The sequence below is a fragment of the Aythya marila genome (assembly GCF_965140915.1).
Source record: "Aythya marila genome assembly, chromosome: 18".
Lineage (NCBI taxonomy): Eukaryota > Metazoa > Chordata > Aves > Anseriformes > Anatidae > Aythya > Aythya marila.
The window spans coordinates 5,450,517-5,468,784 of NC_139059.1; the positions used below are offsets into that span (position 1 = coordinate 5,450,517).

An 18,268-nucleotide genomic window follows, 5' to 3' on the forward strand; every position below is an offset into this window, starting at 1 on the left:
GGATTGATTTACTAAAGCTGGGAGTAAGGAAAGAGAAATGGATTAACAGATTAACAGTTCTGATGCTTTTCTGGATCTTCCCCTTTAAGAAAATAGAAAAGAATTGTACTTTCTCGGGAGCTTTACTATATGCGAATGATATGCGGAAAGATGTCACGAAGCTCCAATGCACCAGAGAGTACCAACATCTTGAACTGAAACGTGCTTCTGAGCTGAGTGTGAATTGCAATAAAACACCTGCGTCCCTACAGCTTCTCTTCAGGCCCTGTCCCCACTAAATGTCATCTTGGCCTGTCTTTGTAAGGAAAGCAGCGCCATACCAAAGAATCAGTCATTTGAGGACTGTAGATTTTGGGCTTTTCAAGGATTCCTAAGGGGGAATGAATCCCTGTGCCTTGTCCCAGGAGCAGGACAAACCCCTTGCTTTCTGTGTAGCATTTGTGCAAGGGAAGTGTTTCGAATGGGGTTTGCTACTTCCAGTGTCCTGCACAGCAGTTGTCAGGAGCTGCTTTGAGGGGGATTTCCTGGTAGCTGTCAGAAACAGGTCCTCATGGAAGAAGGTGCCGCCTTCATGCAGATTCAAGGGTAAGGTTTTCAGAGTGTAGATCTTACAGAAGAGCAGAGTCCTAAGTACAGTAGACATCGTGGAAAATTTTACCTAGTGGTGTCTTGGATTTATTTATTGCTTTTGAAGGGCACATCAGGCGTAGCATATTACATGCACATAATGCTAACCACATGCAGGAGTTGCAAAGTCAAGCCCTCAAAAGCCTGCAGATACCAGAACGAAGGCCACGTGTGCAGCTTCAGATAGCACAGCCATCTCCTTCGTCTGCTCTGAGATACAGGCTTTAATTACGTATCCTCTTTTTTTTTTTTTTGCCTTTCCCTTTTGAATGCAGAGGTCAGACCAGCTCTGGGTTGAATCAGGGCTGCATCAGGAAGGAAGCGGTTGTCTGTAGGATCTTGGATCTTGACCTCATTTACTGCAGATGTGACAGGACACGAGGAACTGCAAGAGAAGGGAAAGTCTGGCAGTAACGACGGAGCGATTTTGTCTGGAGAAACTGGATTTTGTTACTTCTTTGCCATGAAGTTTAGTAGAATTCCGAGCAAGTCAATTAATTACATTAACTTGTCACACTGAGTATTTGCTTCCCGTTTTGTGAGGAGCCCAGTTTGAAACCCTGGGTAGCCCTCACGTATATCGATGTACAGCCCCCAGCCTGCAACAGGAGTCAGTGACAGATGAGGTGAAATGCAGACAATGCCACAGCATGTTAGATAACTGAGAGGCTATGTATGTCAGATTTCAAGTATCTGTACCTCTCTTCTTCACCTGCAGAGAGGACGGGCTGCCCCTTCTTTCCTGTGAGGATTGAGGGGAAAAAAAAAAACCTCTCTGTGAAGCACGCAGATGCAATAGTCATGAGTGCTGGAGCGAAGTCCTGAAAAGTTGCTGGTTGTGTCTGCACAGCAGGTTAGAGTAACTCGTGGCAAATAATGTGTGAGTCCATCCGGATAAATCAAAATGGGGGAAGTGAGTGACTCCACAACAACAACTGCTCTGTGGACAGAAGAATTATGCGTTCAAAAGCTTAGAGATTCTTGCGACTGCGACTGTGTATTCTTCAAACAACTCTTGTAGAATTGCCTGAATTGAATTTTAAAACTGAATGGAAAAGACGACCTGCATTTTCTTCCTTAGCAGGGAGTGGGCCTGGGCCTGGGCCTGGGCCTGAGAGTGCCCCTCAGGCCTGCGGCTGGCACTGGGGCTGTGAGGGGCCGAGGGGTGGCTGGGGGCTCTGGGGCTTAGCACCAGGGGGATGTAGGGTCAGCACCAGGGGATCTCTGGGACTTGGCACCAGGGGCCACATTGGCTCCATCAGACCACTAGTACTGGTCGGTGAAGAGCTGGCCAGAACTTTTGAACAGGTTCAAAACAAAGTATTTTTGCTGAAATTTTTTCGGGAAGCTGAGGAACCATTCTGGCAGAAACATGAATTGGCGCATACAAATCCAAACAGAACGGCTGAAATCTGGCAAAGGTCTAAGGAACTGAAGACGGCATCCTCTAATGGGAAGTGTCAGGCAACCTTAATAAGACTACCAGTCCTGCCTGTAATAATAGTGCAGAGGCCCAGAGCAGGAGGCACACAATGCTGAGAGGGGAAATGACAATGCTTTCGTAATTAAATGCACAAGATTTGTAAACAATGCTGATATCTTAAAAAAGTACATGTTTTTAAAAACACTCTCAAGTGCCAGTCTTTTAGTGCGTGTTAGGGGCAGTGAACACGTTGTGGTTGCATTGGATTATGATACTTCTTTCCGCAGGAAGGGTTTGCAGTCACCCCACGTTCTGCAGAATGAAGTTTGTGTAAGATAAGAAATAGAGGAATGTCTGTGCAGGTTGGAGCAGTGGGCAAGATACGCTATTGCTTTGGAAGAAAATAAAGCTCCTCTAATAACTGCTCACAGAAATGCACCCGAGGGTGAGGTATCTTCGTCTCCCCGGGCAGAGTGGCTGGTTTTGCCTGTCCATGTGAGGGCTGGAAGATGAAGCCGTGTGGCTTGTCATGCAGGTGATGGGTGTAATGGCCACACAGATATTTTGGTTTCAGAAAGGCACTAAAATCCTAAGAGCAGGAAAATCAGACAGGAAGGTGAAATGTAGCTTATAGTATAGTAACTGAGGATTTGTGACCTGCCAAGATACTGTCTGTGGTTAAAAGCCTCCAGAATACTTTAATACCTGTTTTTTTTTTTATTATTATTTTTTTATTATTTTATATTTTTTTATTGTTTTGTTTTTCTCTCGATTCCTGAACTCTGCCTTGTGCTGTGCATTGAGGGACTTTGCCTGGAGGCACAAAGAGTTAATGCAGAAATAGATGGCAGATTAGTCTGGGACAGTCTGTGATTTGGAGTGAGAGAAGTATCCCAAACTGCTGGCTAGCTGCCAGCAGGATAAACGGTTTGGAAATGGTATCAACAGAGCAGGGGGGTTCTCCAGAGCAGCTCTGGGTGAGGATTATGTGTCAATGCACTGCCGTACTATTTAGTATAACAGACATACCCAAAGTGCCTTTAGTTTATAAAAAGAAAAATGATTAGCAAACACATATTTTCTCCCTGGGCTGTTAATAAATTGAATAAGAAACTCCTCTTTTCCTTCCCTCCAACATCATATGTGTAAAAAATAGGGAAAAATATTTTGATTAGAACATTTCCACTTCCTTTTCTTTTCTTTTCTCAGTCGCTGTTTTCCATCCAGCTGCTGAGCTGATGACAAGTGTGGAAGGGCTGTGAGAAGGGAGATCTTCTGAAAATCAGGCACATTTCTATGGGAGTTGAATGATTCAAAATTGAGTTCTACATAATTCATCAGGGATCTCTTGCAATACAAACAATAAGTCTGTCAAGTAGTGGTACAGTCGAAGAGGTTATTTCCGTCTTAAGTCTCCTGGGCACAGCTGGTAGGATGTTTAAAGAGGGAGAAATTACGAATCAGGATACCATGATTGAGCTCCCCACAATAACTCTATGTTTTGGTTTTGTAGGTATATACAAGTACTTCTGTAGATACATAAAATGTTACTGAACTTTTGGCTTGTGCATTTTAATTATCACAAGCAATTAAAAGCTCCTTTTTTTTTTTTTACCAGCCATTCAGTGACCTAGATGACATGAGTGAATGGCCTCGGTCCATTTCTCTTTGAACAAGGAACCACACTGAAAATATTGCCATTACGTTCGACTTCCTCGCTGGCAGTCTCTACTGGGAGGAGAAGGACTGAAAGGGTTAGAACAGCCAACTTTCGTTCAAGCCCTTCCTTCTGGAAAATTTTCCGCTGTTGCTAATATGAGCCAGAGCAACACCAAGAGCATTAGTGAAGGCAAGATGTTGGGGCAGCCGTAACTGCTGGGGTTGTTAAAACCTGCTCCTTTCTCTGCCGGGAGTGACCTGGAGCTGTGTCTACCCTGGCATACTCAGTATTGCTTGAGTGGAGCTCTACAAGTGGGAAAGGCTCCAGACAAAAGGCCAGTGTTGACATAGTTGTGGTCTCTTCAGGCCATGGTTGAGACACATCACTGGGGTGGTATGAGGGGAAGTTTCCATTAAGCATTGTTCCCAGCTTGCTTCCACCACCACCACCGTGGAGTTCTGCAGCTGGATTTCCAAAAGAGCTCGATACTGAAGAGCTCTCATTTCAGCAACTTAAATAGAGGGGCTAAGTTCTTTCCAAAACACTTGGCAATCATCAGCCCCCATTGAGAACAAAGCTAAGTGCATTAAACAGCCCAGCCACTTCACTGTTGTGAAAATTTGGCTGCTGTCGTGAGTGCAGAGTGTTTAAATAATACAGAGACTGGCAGCAAAGGCATCTGGCTCCTGATGGAGCAGAGAGAGGCTTTACCTTCACCTGGCCTTGCTGGCTGGCACTGGAGGCTTCCTCCTTGGCTGATTGCTTGCACATCACAGCCTCTGACCGGCTCTCTCTCTGGATGTTGTGACAGCTGTGAAGCTTGCTGATGTGAGGATTAGTCGGCTGCTAGGCACATGACGTTCAGATTGCTGTTCTTATTTGACCTACCTCTGATTGCGAGGAATTTAGTGCATAAAAATAACACCCTGAACAAATTTGGCAGAAGGATGCACAGCTAAAGTGCCTTGCACACAGGGAGAGAGGAGGCTGGAGAGCAGTGTAACGTGAGGCCACATACTGTACTAGTGCAGTAACACCAGTGCCAAGTCCGGCACAGCCCACGCCGTCGTCTTGGGTTACGAGGAGTTCCAGCACCACATAGATGCAATGGCCATTAGCCAGTAAACTAACGAAGACAGGTTCCTGGCTTGTATTATTGGCAAAACTTGATAGAATAAATAAAAAGATACAAAGTGCCAGGAGTTGCCTAATGTAAAACACTGGACAAGGAAATACTGGTTTCTCTGCCTGGGATTTCATACACCCTTATTAACTCTCCTGTGCTCAGTGCAGTTCCTGATAATTCGCAGAGGGCACCAGAACGGGGGAGCAAGTGCAGCCTGGCAGAGGTGTGCAGGTGGTGGGAGCATGTGAGTGCCGTACAGCACAACGGGCTTCAGCCTCCTCGGTGGCAATGTTCAGCTCTGTGCGTTATTTTCTCAGGCTTTGCATTAGTGAAAGCAGTCACCTTGGATGAGCCTTGCTCTGGCAGCTGGGACGTCTCTGGTTGCTGAAGGACCAGGGCTTTAGTGTTGAGGGCTTCTTAGACTGGGCAAAGGGAAACAGGTGCAGGTAGGGAAAAAGGCAGGTCAGGATTACTGGAGGTTGTTCTCCCAGATCACCTGGAGTGCAGCACTCTTTGCTTTATTGGGTTTGATGTCGTTTCGTTTTTTCATGCTGTTGCATTTGGCAAGATGCAATACTTTGTTTTCCTGTGTTTAAAAGGATCTTTTTTGCCCTTTCCTTCTTCAGAGAGATACTGTAAAATTTCATGAGACTGCTGATTACAAACCTCATATAATTACATAATATGGCCCATTAGAGATAAATGACAATACGTGAGCTGATACCATGTACCTAGAACTTCAGCTGTATTTAAATACTGGCTTTTTTGTTTAGGGCAATTAGAAAGCTGAGGCAGATTGCACAATCCCCGTGATTTGTAGGAACACCCCGCGTGCTCACCAGAAATATTATGAAGTAGTCAGAGCCGGCGACTTGCTTCATTTTAGCTGCATTTCAGAATTTGCAAGATTTGTACATGCACATGTCTATATATCTGTATGCATTAAAAAATAATCTGGCTGCTCTGATACAAGTGCGCTAACATTAAAGGAAGCTTTCCTGCATTTAATCCTTTAAATAAGCCTGTTTCTGCCAGCCCATGTATCTGGAATGAGATTAGCCACCCGTTCAAAGCAAGGCTACAAAAATGCCTCGGCTTCGCGAGCCTTTTGGGCTGGCTTTAAAACAGTTAATAGTCTGGATTTCCCCACACACCTTTAAAGACATAAAAACGTTTTAAACACGCACCTACGTATCATCATTATCTCCGGGGCTAGCTGGAAAGCCTTCCCATGAAAACTTCCCTCTCCAATGAGTCTCATCACAGTGTCTGGCGCCCGGAGTCTACAGCCGGCGTTCACCTGTCAGCCGCTGGCACAGGCCATGAGAGGGCCCAGGTGCCTGCACCAAACACCAAACACTGAGCACCAAGCACCCAGGGCCACCCAGCGAGGCCCCTTGCCAGAAGCACGGCCAGAACCGCAGTGTTTTCAGCACCCGGGCCTTGGCAGCAGCGCGCCACGTCCTGCAGCAGGAGAGGAAACGCGCAGGGCTGGCACAGTGCAGGCAGACGAATTCTTTCCTCTCGCTCTCTCTCATACAGATATATATATATATATATATATTAATCAAATAACTTTGATCCTCCTGTTTTCTTCTCCCAGGCCTTTACTAACCTTTCCTGGAAGCTGATTTTATCAGTGCTATTTTAAAATCAGAGTTACAAAAGACAAGCTCTCTGCGAGTAAGCCCCGTTTTGCGCAACGCAATTCCCTGGTGCATTTTCTGTGTGGCTCCAATATTGTTGCTGCAATCTTTTAGATTAAAATAAAAACTACATTGTTAGCACTGGCCTTGATTTGGAATTAGAAATGGCGTTTAATGTTTACCATTTTACACCATAAATATTGCAGATACAGACACAAATAAGGAAATATTACGCAGTCACAGGATGTTTGTGTAGTTATTATGAAAGCCATCACATCTGTAAAGACAAAGTGAATTAGGTAGTAGCCAAAATTTTTAAAGAATATATCCTTCAATCACAAGGCCTTCTTCTGAAGTCTGCGATGCTGGTACTTCTGAGGCATGTGAAAACTTCTGAAAATTCTGCCCATGGGGACAGTCTGTGTTTAGGCAGCTGACTTTAGGATCCTATTTTTGGAACCTTTGGCTGAGATTTTAAATAGGATTTTTAGTGGGAATGGTGCCTGAATTGGTGCTGTAGCACTGGGGTCTTGAAGGCTATATCGAAGATTAAAAAAAGAAAAATATGGCATATGTAATGCTTTCCTGGGGGTAGGCTCCTTTTAACGAGATTTTATATATCATAAAAGAGCAACATCGCGTAAATAAGTGTTCTTCCATTTTTGCAGAGCAGTTTCAAGCAGTCATTGTAGCCTTTCACGTTGCTAGTTTCCCTCATCGTCTTTTAGAACATTGCCAGTAGAATTTAATAGAAAATAGTTAGCAATCTCCTTAGTGGAGTGCTTTAGCACAGCTTGACAGTACATTTTCATGAGATTTTTGTCCTATTGCAAATACTACACATTGTCAGTTTCTAGAAATCTGTGTATGAGAAAACTGGGAAGGATTATGGCGTAATGGATAAATCAGACCTAAATTACAGTACTTATGACTTGTTCCTGAGGATGTGGTCATTAGGCACAGGTTGGCACGGTAAGTCCTCTGCCTGCATTTGAGTGCAGCTCTGTTGGATTCATTGATCCTAAATGGGCATTCAAGATTGGCAACCAGAATTAGGAACCAATCTTGAAAATAATGGTGTGAGCATGTCTGGACCTGAATATACACCCTACAAAATGAGCAATGTAATACTTAGCCAGAGTAGCTACCAAAGTTGCAATGAAAGCTTAAGAATTACTGCTTGTAAATTATCTACAGAGTCTCTCAAAGTCATGTTCAGTGATATTATTTACATAGTTTCTTCTAACATAGCTGAATACCTGCTTTGTTTCTGTAGGTCAAATCTTGCCAACAAACCGAAACACACCAAGTCCCATTGATCCCGAGACTATCCAAGTTCCTGTTGGCTACGAACCTGACCCTGCAGATCTTGCTCTTTCCAGTATTCCTGGCCAGGAGATGTTTGACCCTCGTAAGCGCAAATTCTCTGAAGAAGAGCTGAAACCACAGCCGATGATTAAGAAAGCTCGCAAAGTCTTCATTCCAGATGACCTGAAGGTAAATTGGAACTGGTGATGACATTGTTTGTACACGCTCTGTGACAGTTGTTCTTTCACATACATGTTTAGAGCTTGAATCTGTTTTCTCATGTAATGTAAATCTGCCATGCTAATTATGACTTTGTTGTAGAATAAAACTGTAACGCTTCTGAAGAGGACTGAGGCAAGAATGTCCCTTATATGTTAATCAACAACTGAAATTCATGAGATCAATATTAATTTCCTTTGTATGCCAGAAACTTCCTGCGTGACCTTGGACAAGCTTACTTTGTCCCATATTTCCCACTTATGAAACAGTCTGATCATGTTTCCTTTTCCTCCACTCTCTGTCTGTCTCATCAGCAGAGACTGTAAAGTCTTCAGGGAAGAATCCCTCCCTCACAGGGTGTAGTCCATGGAGGCCCCCGATAATGACAGAATGAAATACAGTTTGTCTTGTTTGGAAGTTTCTTTAGCTCTGCATATAACAATGAATGGGAACACTACACTAAATACTATCTAAACTAGGTGAGAGGATCTTAACTAGTTGAAGGGAACCAGACCAAAATAATTCTGCCAGTAAGCATATTTTAATACAATATTTAAAATATAATACAACAATAATGCAATAATTAAAAAAGAAAAAGCACTTGTTTGTGTTTCTCATTGATTCTGAGATGTGAAGAACAAAGAACTTGCCAGAAGAGAGCTGAACAAATTAATCAGCTGATTCAGTTTATCAAATAACTGCGAAAATTGTCATTATTTGCCAAATTCTATTCCCTGTATGTGATTTCCAAGAGGTTGTTTTTAATCAGAAGTAGTCAGTGAAGAATTCTGCTATGGCCCCCCAAGATACAGATTGAAAGCCTGTTGGGTGTTGGTGGGAATCTTCAGCTCTACACACAGAGGCTGGAAGGGGGCATGTGTTTACACACATAGCATTAGGGAAGGAAGCTGATGCTCTTCACTATTTTTGAAGCTAATGTGTGAGCTAAAAGAGCGCACAACACCAGTAGTGTCACTATGTGGTGTCCTCAGTTTTCATTCAGAAAGATTTATCTGCGCTGTGCCATTATTTTTCAGGCAAATTTTACTGCTTCTGATGCTCTGCTGGCATTGCGGTGTACTGAGGTCTGCCTAAAGAGGGGTGTTCAGTACAGAAACAGCTACACAGGTGTAAGGAGACTGGAGTGTGCTCCTCAGTGTCATTCATTCTGTGATACCTGCTCAGTGTCCTTATATTGTCAAAGCAAGCTTTTGCCAAAAGTGCCCTTGGACTGCTTCATACCAGATGTGGAAAATGTCTGTGCCTTGCATGCAGCAATGGAGCACCCAAGTTCTCAGCCTAAGACTGAAAGGGTTCAGTTCAGGGTCCCTCTCTTCTTTGAGATACTTGCATCAGATGCCCTTGACGTAGTTCAGAGTGCTTGACCCAAGCTCTGCTTCTGCCCTGGCGTGTGGAATGGCTGTTGAGTTCTCGGGGCGGGTAAGCAGATTAGACCAGTCAATCGTCTCTGGGTTGCATGTGATTTTGAAATGCCAGCCTTACCTCTTTCGGGTCTGGATTAAGGGATTTGCCATAGCAATTTGTTAAAATAAAGATGGATGAAGCCTAGGTGGCACACTAATAAATTGCTTAAAGCTGATTTTTTGGAGTGGAGTGAGATGGGAAATTATAAACAAGATTTAGGTCATAGCTTTTTGCTGCATGCTTGTTTTTAAGCGGATTTTTTGGGGGCAGTCCCAAGTGCAGGTGAAAAGCAATTTAAAGATGCACTGACTCCAAATCATCTTTGCTGCACACCTCACAAAGCTAAACTAGTATGAAGCTGTTGTAGAGTACTTGTAGCAGTCGTTTTGCTCTTGCGTTGCCTTGTGCAAGCAGCAGCAGAAGCTGCAGAGCAGCAGCATTAGGCCTGCCTTGTTTCCTGCAGAAGGATGAGGGAGTGGGGGGATTTCCCTGCTCAGTGCAGTGCAGTACCAGATGGCTCCTGTTTCTCACCCTGGATATGGGGCTGTGCTGCGGTGCTTGATGAAGCAAGGGCTGCCCTCAGACCGTAAGCAAATGTAAGAGTATAAAAATGGAGGGGTGACTCTGGGAGGGCAAGTTTGAGCTGGACAGCTCGACCAGGCAGTCTGAGTGTTGAGTGGCTCTATCACTCTGCAGGGGATGGAATTTCCCTTTTCCTGAGACACTCTGCCCACTTCGTGTTTAGTGAGTTTCCAAATTTCTAGGGCTTAATTTTCACAGCAGTGCAGAAGCTGCCATTTCACTGAAGGCCATTTCATTAGAAGAGCCAGAAAATCAAGTGAAATTAAGTAGTGACTTACAGTCTTTGATGCACAAATGCAACTAAGGTGATATCCTAGAGACAAAGCTTTAAGGACAACACTTTGGGAATGTGTTAGCTTATGAAACTTTAGAGATGAGTGGACCTATTTCTGGCAAATGCTTTTTTCTTCACTGTCAAAGCCTATTGTACTAATCTCTTTGTGTATGGTACCAAAGCAGCCGTCCTTGTTTTGCCATTCCTGAATTGGCTGCAAAGCTGTGCCAAGGGATCCTCTTCCAGTGACTTGCTGTTCTAGAGTGCAAACGTGAACCCTTTAGGGTGTTGTAGGGAAAGAGCCGAATGACAGAGGACATGGATGGTTCCAACAAGCAGAGTGAACCAGGTGTTGGCTGGCAAAACAGATGAGCAGGGACATACAAGAAGTAATTAGTACTGCTCCAGCAACCGGTAGCATGAGTCATCACACGTGAAGGTGGATGTGCCAACTGTAACTAGGTCAGCGGAGATGTGCGAGGGGTTGTACTGTTGGAATAGAGCTTCGGCTGTGCTTGGAGGAGTTCATGCTCAAGCAGATGAGGGGCTTAGCCCCTTTCATTCTGGCAGAAATACAGGCAGGTCTCTGCACTCCCTGCCTGGGTTATGCCGTGTAAATCTGTAACTTCTGTCCCAGCAGTGCCTGGCGTTGTCGGGGCTCGTAGGCCTTGCAAACAAAATAGGGCCCGGCCAGCAAAATCCATGGTGTTAAGTCATGCCCAGCCCCGAGGCTGTGGCCGAGAGCACATCCTGCTGGCTGCTCAGTTTACTGAAATCTAATACCTTGTTTGTTTCCTTCTGTGTTTTATGAGCAGGATGACAAATACTGGGCAAGGCGCAGAAAGAACAACATGGCTGCAAAGCGGTCGAGGGATGCCCGCAGGCTGAAGGAGAACCAGATCGCCATCCGCGCCTCGTTTCTGGAGAAGGAGAACTCGGCTCTCCGCCAGGAGGTGGCCGACCTGCGGAAAGAGCTGGGCAAATGCAAAAACGTCCTTGCGAAGTACGAAGCTCGACATGGCCCCCTGTAAAGTGAAGGGAGGGGATCGGGGTTTTTTTCTTTTTTCTTTTTTTTTTTTTTTTTCGGTTGCGGGTTGGCATTTGAATAGATGGACAATGTGTTTCCTGTTTGATAGCACCACGCCCAAACCAACCTTTCTGTCTTCAGCACTTTACCAGAAGCAGAAACAAAACTGACTTACGTTCTTTTTTTTTTGTTTGCGTATGCGTGTACCTGCGTATGTGTGCACATGTGTGTTCACACATCTGTATATGTGTGTGCGTGTGCATGTCGTGTGTGTGTGTGTGTGTGTGCGTGCGCACGCATCTCGGCACTTCCCATTTTTACGAAGCCCTCTTCAAAGGGTGCCACATTTTTACCTGGACTGTTGAGAACCGCCATAGTAAGCTTTTTATTATATTTTTTTCAGTGCTGCTTCAGATTAGGGTTTTTATTTTATTGTAACCAGTTCCATCCTCCTGATTTACTTGGAAAGATCCCAGTATAAATTATAAAAAAAAGGAAAAAAAAAGAAAAAAGAAAAAAAAAGTAGATCTCAGTTTTTCGAGAGTAACAAGCTATTGTTTATGTCTAATCAGAAAAGTTAACGCTAATAAAGTGCACAAATAATAATTTAGTACTACACTGCAGAGTTATTAATTTATAGATTGCTTTTGTTGTATTTTAAGTTTTGGTGATAATTGTCTTCAGATTTAAAGTGCTGTTAGACTGAGTTAGCTATACTCATTATAGATCCCATAATGGCTTCTCTATAGCTATTAAGGTTCCTTTTATTTCCACAGACCCCAGGTAGATAGGAGTACTATTGATAGACCACAGCGTGTGTATTTTGCACTGTCTGTACCTGAAGCAATAATCCTATTGTACGCTAGCGCGCATGCTGCCCGGATGTTCCTAGTGGACGTAGGATGGTTTCCCTACTCAACAGAAGTTTTAATGTCTTTAACAACAAAATAAAATTAAAAAGTAAAAGTCACATTAATGTAAGCATGCTAATTGTATCCCTGCAATGGGGAGCGCATGTATAAGAAGCAGGATAATTAGTTGAAACAACAAAATTAATAGTATCAAATCAGATCCGATGTTGAAATCAGAGGGGCTTTTCTGTTTTCAGTTAGTTATGCATTTCTTCAAGTTCCATTTTGTGATTACAAATTAAATAACCTAAATTCAGTTGTTTCTTTCCCATGTTTTGTAATATATTTTCTGTGGATTATATCTTGCTGTTTGAAAAATCACTTTTATTCAGTTAGAAGAAGTCACTGGTTTGCAAAGCCCATTTTTCCTAGTGATTGTTGTTTTGAGTGTGACATGAACTGATGGTTCTGAACTTTATTGTTTTAAACTCTATTTGCTTTTGAACACGTGTGTTCTAATATAAAGTGGACTTCTGAGAAATGAATGTAAGAGACACTGGTGTATTTCAGAAGGGGATGGTGTTGTCATATACTGTGGTTAATCCAATCAATCTAAGTGTTTACTATAGACCAAAAGAATAGATATTATAAAATGTATAAAGTTTATACAGAATAATTATAGTATGTTCGTTTTGTACAGTATTTTTCAAGTACAAATACTGACAATGTATTTTGAAAGACATATATTATATATAGCAAAGAGAAAAAGCTATTCCATGTTTAAAATATATAGCAAAGATATATATTCTCCATTATTGTACAGAAAGGAAATGCTTAGGGGTTTGTTGGTTGTTTTTTTTTTTTTTTTTTTAATCTTTAATATTTTAAGCCTGCCACTGGCACACCGGCATGTTCTGTGCTTTAAATTAAATTTTTATGGAAGTAACACGGCTTTCAAGGATGTTCCATATTACTGAAAAAGAGAGACTTTATTATTTTCCATCAGAAACACATAAATAATCTATTTAATAGGGACAAAACACAATATGGATTTTAGTCAACTATTAATTGGACAATACAATATTTTATAAAGGCAGAAAAACAGTATATAATAAAAAACATAGTCTTTTCTAATTCTGCTGCTGCTGCTAGAATCTGTTTCCAGCTGATTTTTTTAATATATATCTCTGTTCACATATACAGTTGTACGCACTGCGTGCTGTTATTAACATGTGAGGAAAATATGGTGCTACATGTCTTGCTCACAGTTTTCTAAGTGTTTTGACGTTATTTTCAAATAAAAAGGTTGTTCATTCCATTAAATAATTATTCATGCTTCAGGAGATTGTTGCGAAGGACCCAACATTTTGTTCAGCATTAAGAATATCCTCACATCAATGGCATTTTTCCAGTATTTTTCCTCAAACGCACCCAACTTGTCCCTTAATGTGCAGTACTCACCTGTGGACCATTTATTCAGTGAACTGAATTTCCATGTGCTGCAGTGAAGTTTAAAGTGTAATAAGTTATTTTCTAGAGGTCAGTATAAACTACTGGATGCATGGGTAGAGAAACGAGGCTGACTGTTTGGTACAAGTCAGCGTATCTGCTATATCCCCTATGAAATAAACCTTGTTTTTCCTTTGGAGTAGGCTTTGTGACAGTGGGGGGCTCAGGCAGCCAGCCACTGCTATGGATACGTTTTTAGCAGCAACACAGCAAAATGCAACAGCTTCTCATCGCCCTCGTTATGAGTGTTCTTGGGGTGATGCCTGAACAGCAGAAATTAAGTATATGAAATGGGCTGGTACGTAAATAGCTAGAGCCATCAGTGCACTGCATTGTGACCACAAAATGTTCTTTAAAATATAAGAGGCAGCTTGGGAAAAAAAAAAATTTGCAGATGATTATTTAGTTTCTTTTGGGCATGGAAGGGGTGGGAGATGGTAGTTTTGCAGGTTGGCTATCACAGATTTATTACGTCACGGCCACAGAGGAGCAGAGGCTTCCAGCAGTGACCTTGTCCAGCAGCAGCCCTGTGCCTGCTCAGAGCCCGGTGGGACGAGGCAGTGCCTGGGCACCCAGCGGGGCGTCAAGAGGCTTTTGGGGGGACTTTCATAGGAGTCGGTGGGGCTTGGGCACTCACCTCTTACTGTGGGAACTCAGTACCCAATCTCAGTTGAAGAGAAAATAAATACGGGCTAAAACCTGGAAAAAATACGCAGGTTCTCCAACCAGGCTGTCTCCCCAGAATGGCAGTATCAAGGAAACCCAGAAAGTTTAGCTTGTTTTCAGGTCCTAAGGTCAGCTTAGCTGGGATCATCACACCTCTGATGGCTTTGAAGGAGCTTGTAGGCATAAGACATTCTAATTTTATAAAAACAGAAATATATATATTTGCAGAATAATTACTATTGTGTCTAAATAATCACTGACCTCTATTAAAACATAAGCATTGGTAAAATGCTTCTTTTTTTTCTTTTTTCTTTTTTTTCCTCAAAGTCTTAGAAGTGAATTCTTTCTTTTTGAGAAGGAATGTCCTCTAAAAATAAAATGAATTCAAGATGTGTTTGTGAATATGAGCACCTTGGGACTCTGCTTGAGAAAGCATGTGGTGGAGGGTAGGGGAGAGTTATTTTTTTCCTTTTTGAATGGTGCTAAAAAGTCACTAAACCTAGCACCATGGAACTAAAGTTTTGACTTGAATCCACATAAGCAAGAAACAGAATGCAAGGGATGCACGTTAGCTCGGCTTCCTGCTTGACTTGCTCAGCCCTGCCTGCACCTAACAGCACAAACGCTGCAGTGGCAAGCTGGAGGCTGGGTGCGTTAAGCGGTGCTGAAGGACCCTGAACATTTGAGTATCTTGCCTCTGTGGGTTTGTAATAGCCCCAATTATTGCTTTAAATCTATTTTTGCATGTGATTTATGATAGAGATGTGCAGTTTATTTTTATTTTGTTGATTTTTTTATGTGAAGAAAGAAATATATATGTATTAAAACTTACAAGTGATCAACCATCGTATTTCTGGCAACACCACAAGACAGCATCTGTTTAAATACAAGTTTAATAAATAAGATCAAATTAACTGTATGACATGAAATGGATTGCATCCTGTATGCTGTTCAGCCCAAACCTTTTTTTTTTTTTTTTGTCTGTTATTCTTAATGTTTAATAAACTTTTAAATTTTTCTTCTCTCACCTGTGTGCTTCCTTTGGTCTATCAGGGCTTGGGCCCAGGGCCTCGGGGGTATATTTTCATTTTTTTTCCCCGTATACCCATCTGTGAGCTCCTGTAGCTGCCATCTGTGTCCCACCATGAGCATGCAGTCATTAGGAGGGGGGTCCCCAGGTAATGGGGGGGTTCCAAGCAAATGGCAAATGTACATTCTCCCCACCCCCAGCTCTGCTGTCACCAAGGCCCAGAGCAGCACCAGGGGCCCTGCTGCAAGGTGTTAATCTGGGTATAACCACACCAAGTGTGTATTTAAATTAGGAAATGTGCTGCCCCTTGAAGTTTATGTAGTAGCATTTTCTATTTTATTTAAGTAAAATACTTATATATAATCATATAAGTATTAAAATTATATATATAATTATACTGTGTAAGCTTTATCACATACCATATGATATATATAGATATGACTTTATACATTAGATGTGTTATAAACAGTGCACACAGTATTTACATTCATATAAATACTGTATATTAAGCAGTCTATACATCCCTCTTCATGTGTATATGTAAGGGTTTGGGTTTAAAATGTATCTTATGCACAAAATGTACTTTAATAATTCATAAAAACATCTATATAGATAAAAGTTTAATATATTTTCATATAAGTTATTTAGCAGAATTTACTTTAAAAAGACCAATTTTTTATATATATATACACACATGCACAGTAGATTTTATTAATACAAAGATCCATCTATTGATCAAGATACAGAAAAAATAATGCACAAACTTTATTTGTTCCAGTACACACGTGCACATTCACACTCTATCTCACCCCCTGTGTATATGTATCCACCTATATAGTGGTATGTTCATATAGCTAAATATAGGTATAGATTCCATGGTTATATTTTCGTATAGTATACTTAGTAGAATTTACTTGATTAATACAGGTTTATATAGACAGCAATACATATTTACAAAGAGATTTTTTAAAACTGCTATAAAGGCTTGCTTTTACTATATATGTTATGGACAATATGTGCTTGCTATACTAAATGCACACATGCACTTACACTCTCACCTCCACCTCCCACTCTGTGTGTGCATTCACATGCACCCTCCCATATATATGTCTATCTACATACATATAAATTTTTCATATTGTGTGTTTAACACATTATAATAATAATTATTATAATACTACATTAATATATTTCATTACTATAAAGGTTGATTTTACTAGATATGTTACATATTATGCACTAAATAGTGTATGTGCTTGCTGAAGCCCCACCTGGCCTTGAGCACTTCCAGGGAAGGGAACATCCACAACTCCTCTAGGCAGCCAGTGCCAAGGCCTCGCCGCACCTTGAGTGAATAATTTATTCTTTTTATCTCATCTAAACCTACCCTTTTTAGTTTAAAGCCTTTAACCCTTGTCCTGTCACTGCACACCCCAATAAAGAGTCTCTCCTCATCTTTCCTATTGGCCCCCTTTAAATACTGGAAGGAAATAAATATTATATGTGTTATAGATGGATAATACAGATTGTAGGGCTAGATAAAACTGACATATACACATTTTTAATATGCATACATATGTGTATATTATATATTGTATATAAAGTATGTGTGCACACAGAAAGATGTGTACAGACGCATTTGTACCAAGAATGATCCTTGACCCTGCTGTGTCCCTGGTGCCATGAGGCCTGTGCCTGCTCATCCCTATGGCCGTGTTCTGCGGCCTGTGTCCTGGTTGCCTTTAACAACATCACACCCTGTGCTGCCTCTGCCAGCTGCAGTGCCCCCAGAAGCACCTCTGGCAGCCTGTTGATGGGCTGCTTCGGGTTTTTAAGCAAAAACAGGGCCTGTGCTCAGCGTGTGGCCTTTGGCCAGCACAGCTGAACACACACCCAGGCCGGCACAGAGGCCGCATCTCCTCAATGCCCGGCTGCTGGCAGCCTGGCTCTTCCCCACCGAGCTACAGCTTTGTTTGCTATTTTTAGGGGATTTCGGCCTTTCTCTGAGGAACACCTGCTACCTCAGGGTGCCACCAAGGCTCCACTTCAGCAAAAGCTGTCCTTACCGCCTCCTCCTTGCCCAGCGAGACGCATGGCACTTGGCAGCCTCCTCCTCTCTGGGAAAGAAGGCATCTCAAAGCAGCGCCACGAACTAATTAATGGCTGTTGTTAAATGCAGCGAGTCTGGGGGTGGGCAGCTGAGCCCCCGGGGCTGAGCTGGACATGGCCGCTGTGTGCCATCGGTTAAACCTCCTGCACCTCCAACCCAGCACCTCGCAGCTCCCATCTGCCGGTGCCTGGTGCCCTCTGGAGGACACCGGAGACCTCACCACGGCCATGGCCAGCCGCAGCCGCCCCCGTTTCAGGGACACAAAAGCCCCACGAAAGCACGAAATACAACGTATTTATAAAAATAGCTTCCAGAAAGAGCCCACAGGCAAGAAACTATGGCACTATAACCTCAGCACTGAGCACTGGGTCCTGCACTGCCTTATGAAAAGAGTCCTGGCTCTGTCACACTTTGTGTTAGCTGCAGTTCAAGCCTAGTTGTGTTGCTGGGCTCAGGCGGCTTTGCTCTGCCTCTGGACACACAGGTCAGGGCTCGGCTTGCTGCATGACAAGGCTGGGCTGGGGTTTGTGTTGCCCCAGCCACCATTAGCAGGGCAAAGTGACCTGGGTGAGCTCTTCCTGCTCATCCTCTTCCCCAAAGCACATAAGATATAAAATAAATACGACTTTACCAGGCACAAAGAACACGTCGTGGATCAGCAGCATCAACAGGGGTTGGACTCGATGATCCTTGTGGGCCCCTTCCAAATCAGGATGTTCTGTGCTTCCACGATCCTATTAGCACAAGGGTGTCACTTATTTACAGTGTTTTAAGCTCTGCTTGCT

At 42.7% G+C, this 18,268-nt stretch overlaps 1 protein-coding gene across 2 annotated transcripts in view; it reads left to right on the forward strand.

Moving 5' to 3' along the window:
- HLF (HLF transcription factor, PAR bZIP family member) overlaps positions 1-15,364 on the forward strand; it is a 36,021-nt gene extending 20,657 nt beyond the window's left edge. The window contains exons 3-4 of one of the 2 annotated variants that reach the window (XM_082774825.1): positions 7,759-7,979; positions 11,103-15,364. In XM_082774825.1, coding sequence (XP_082630951.1) covers positions 7,759-7,979; positions 11,103-11,321 — 440 coding nt within the window. In that variant the 3' untranslated portion in view covers positions 11,322-15,364. The remainder of the gene's footprint in view (positions 1-7,758; positions 7,980-11,102) is intronic. The other variant, XM_082774826.1, reaches the window with a different exon arrangement.
- The last annotated feature ends 2,904 nt before the right edge of the window (positions 15,365-18,268 follow it).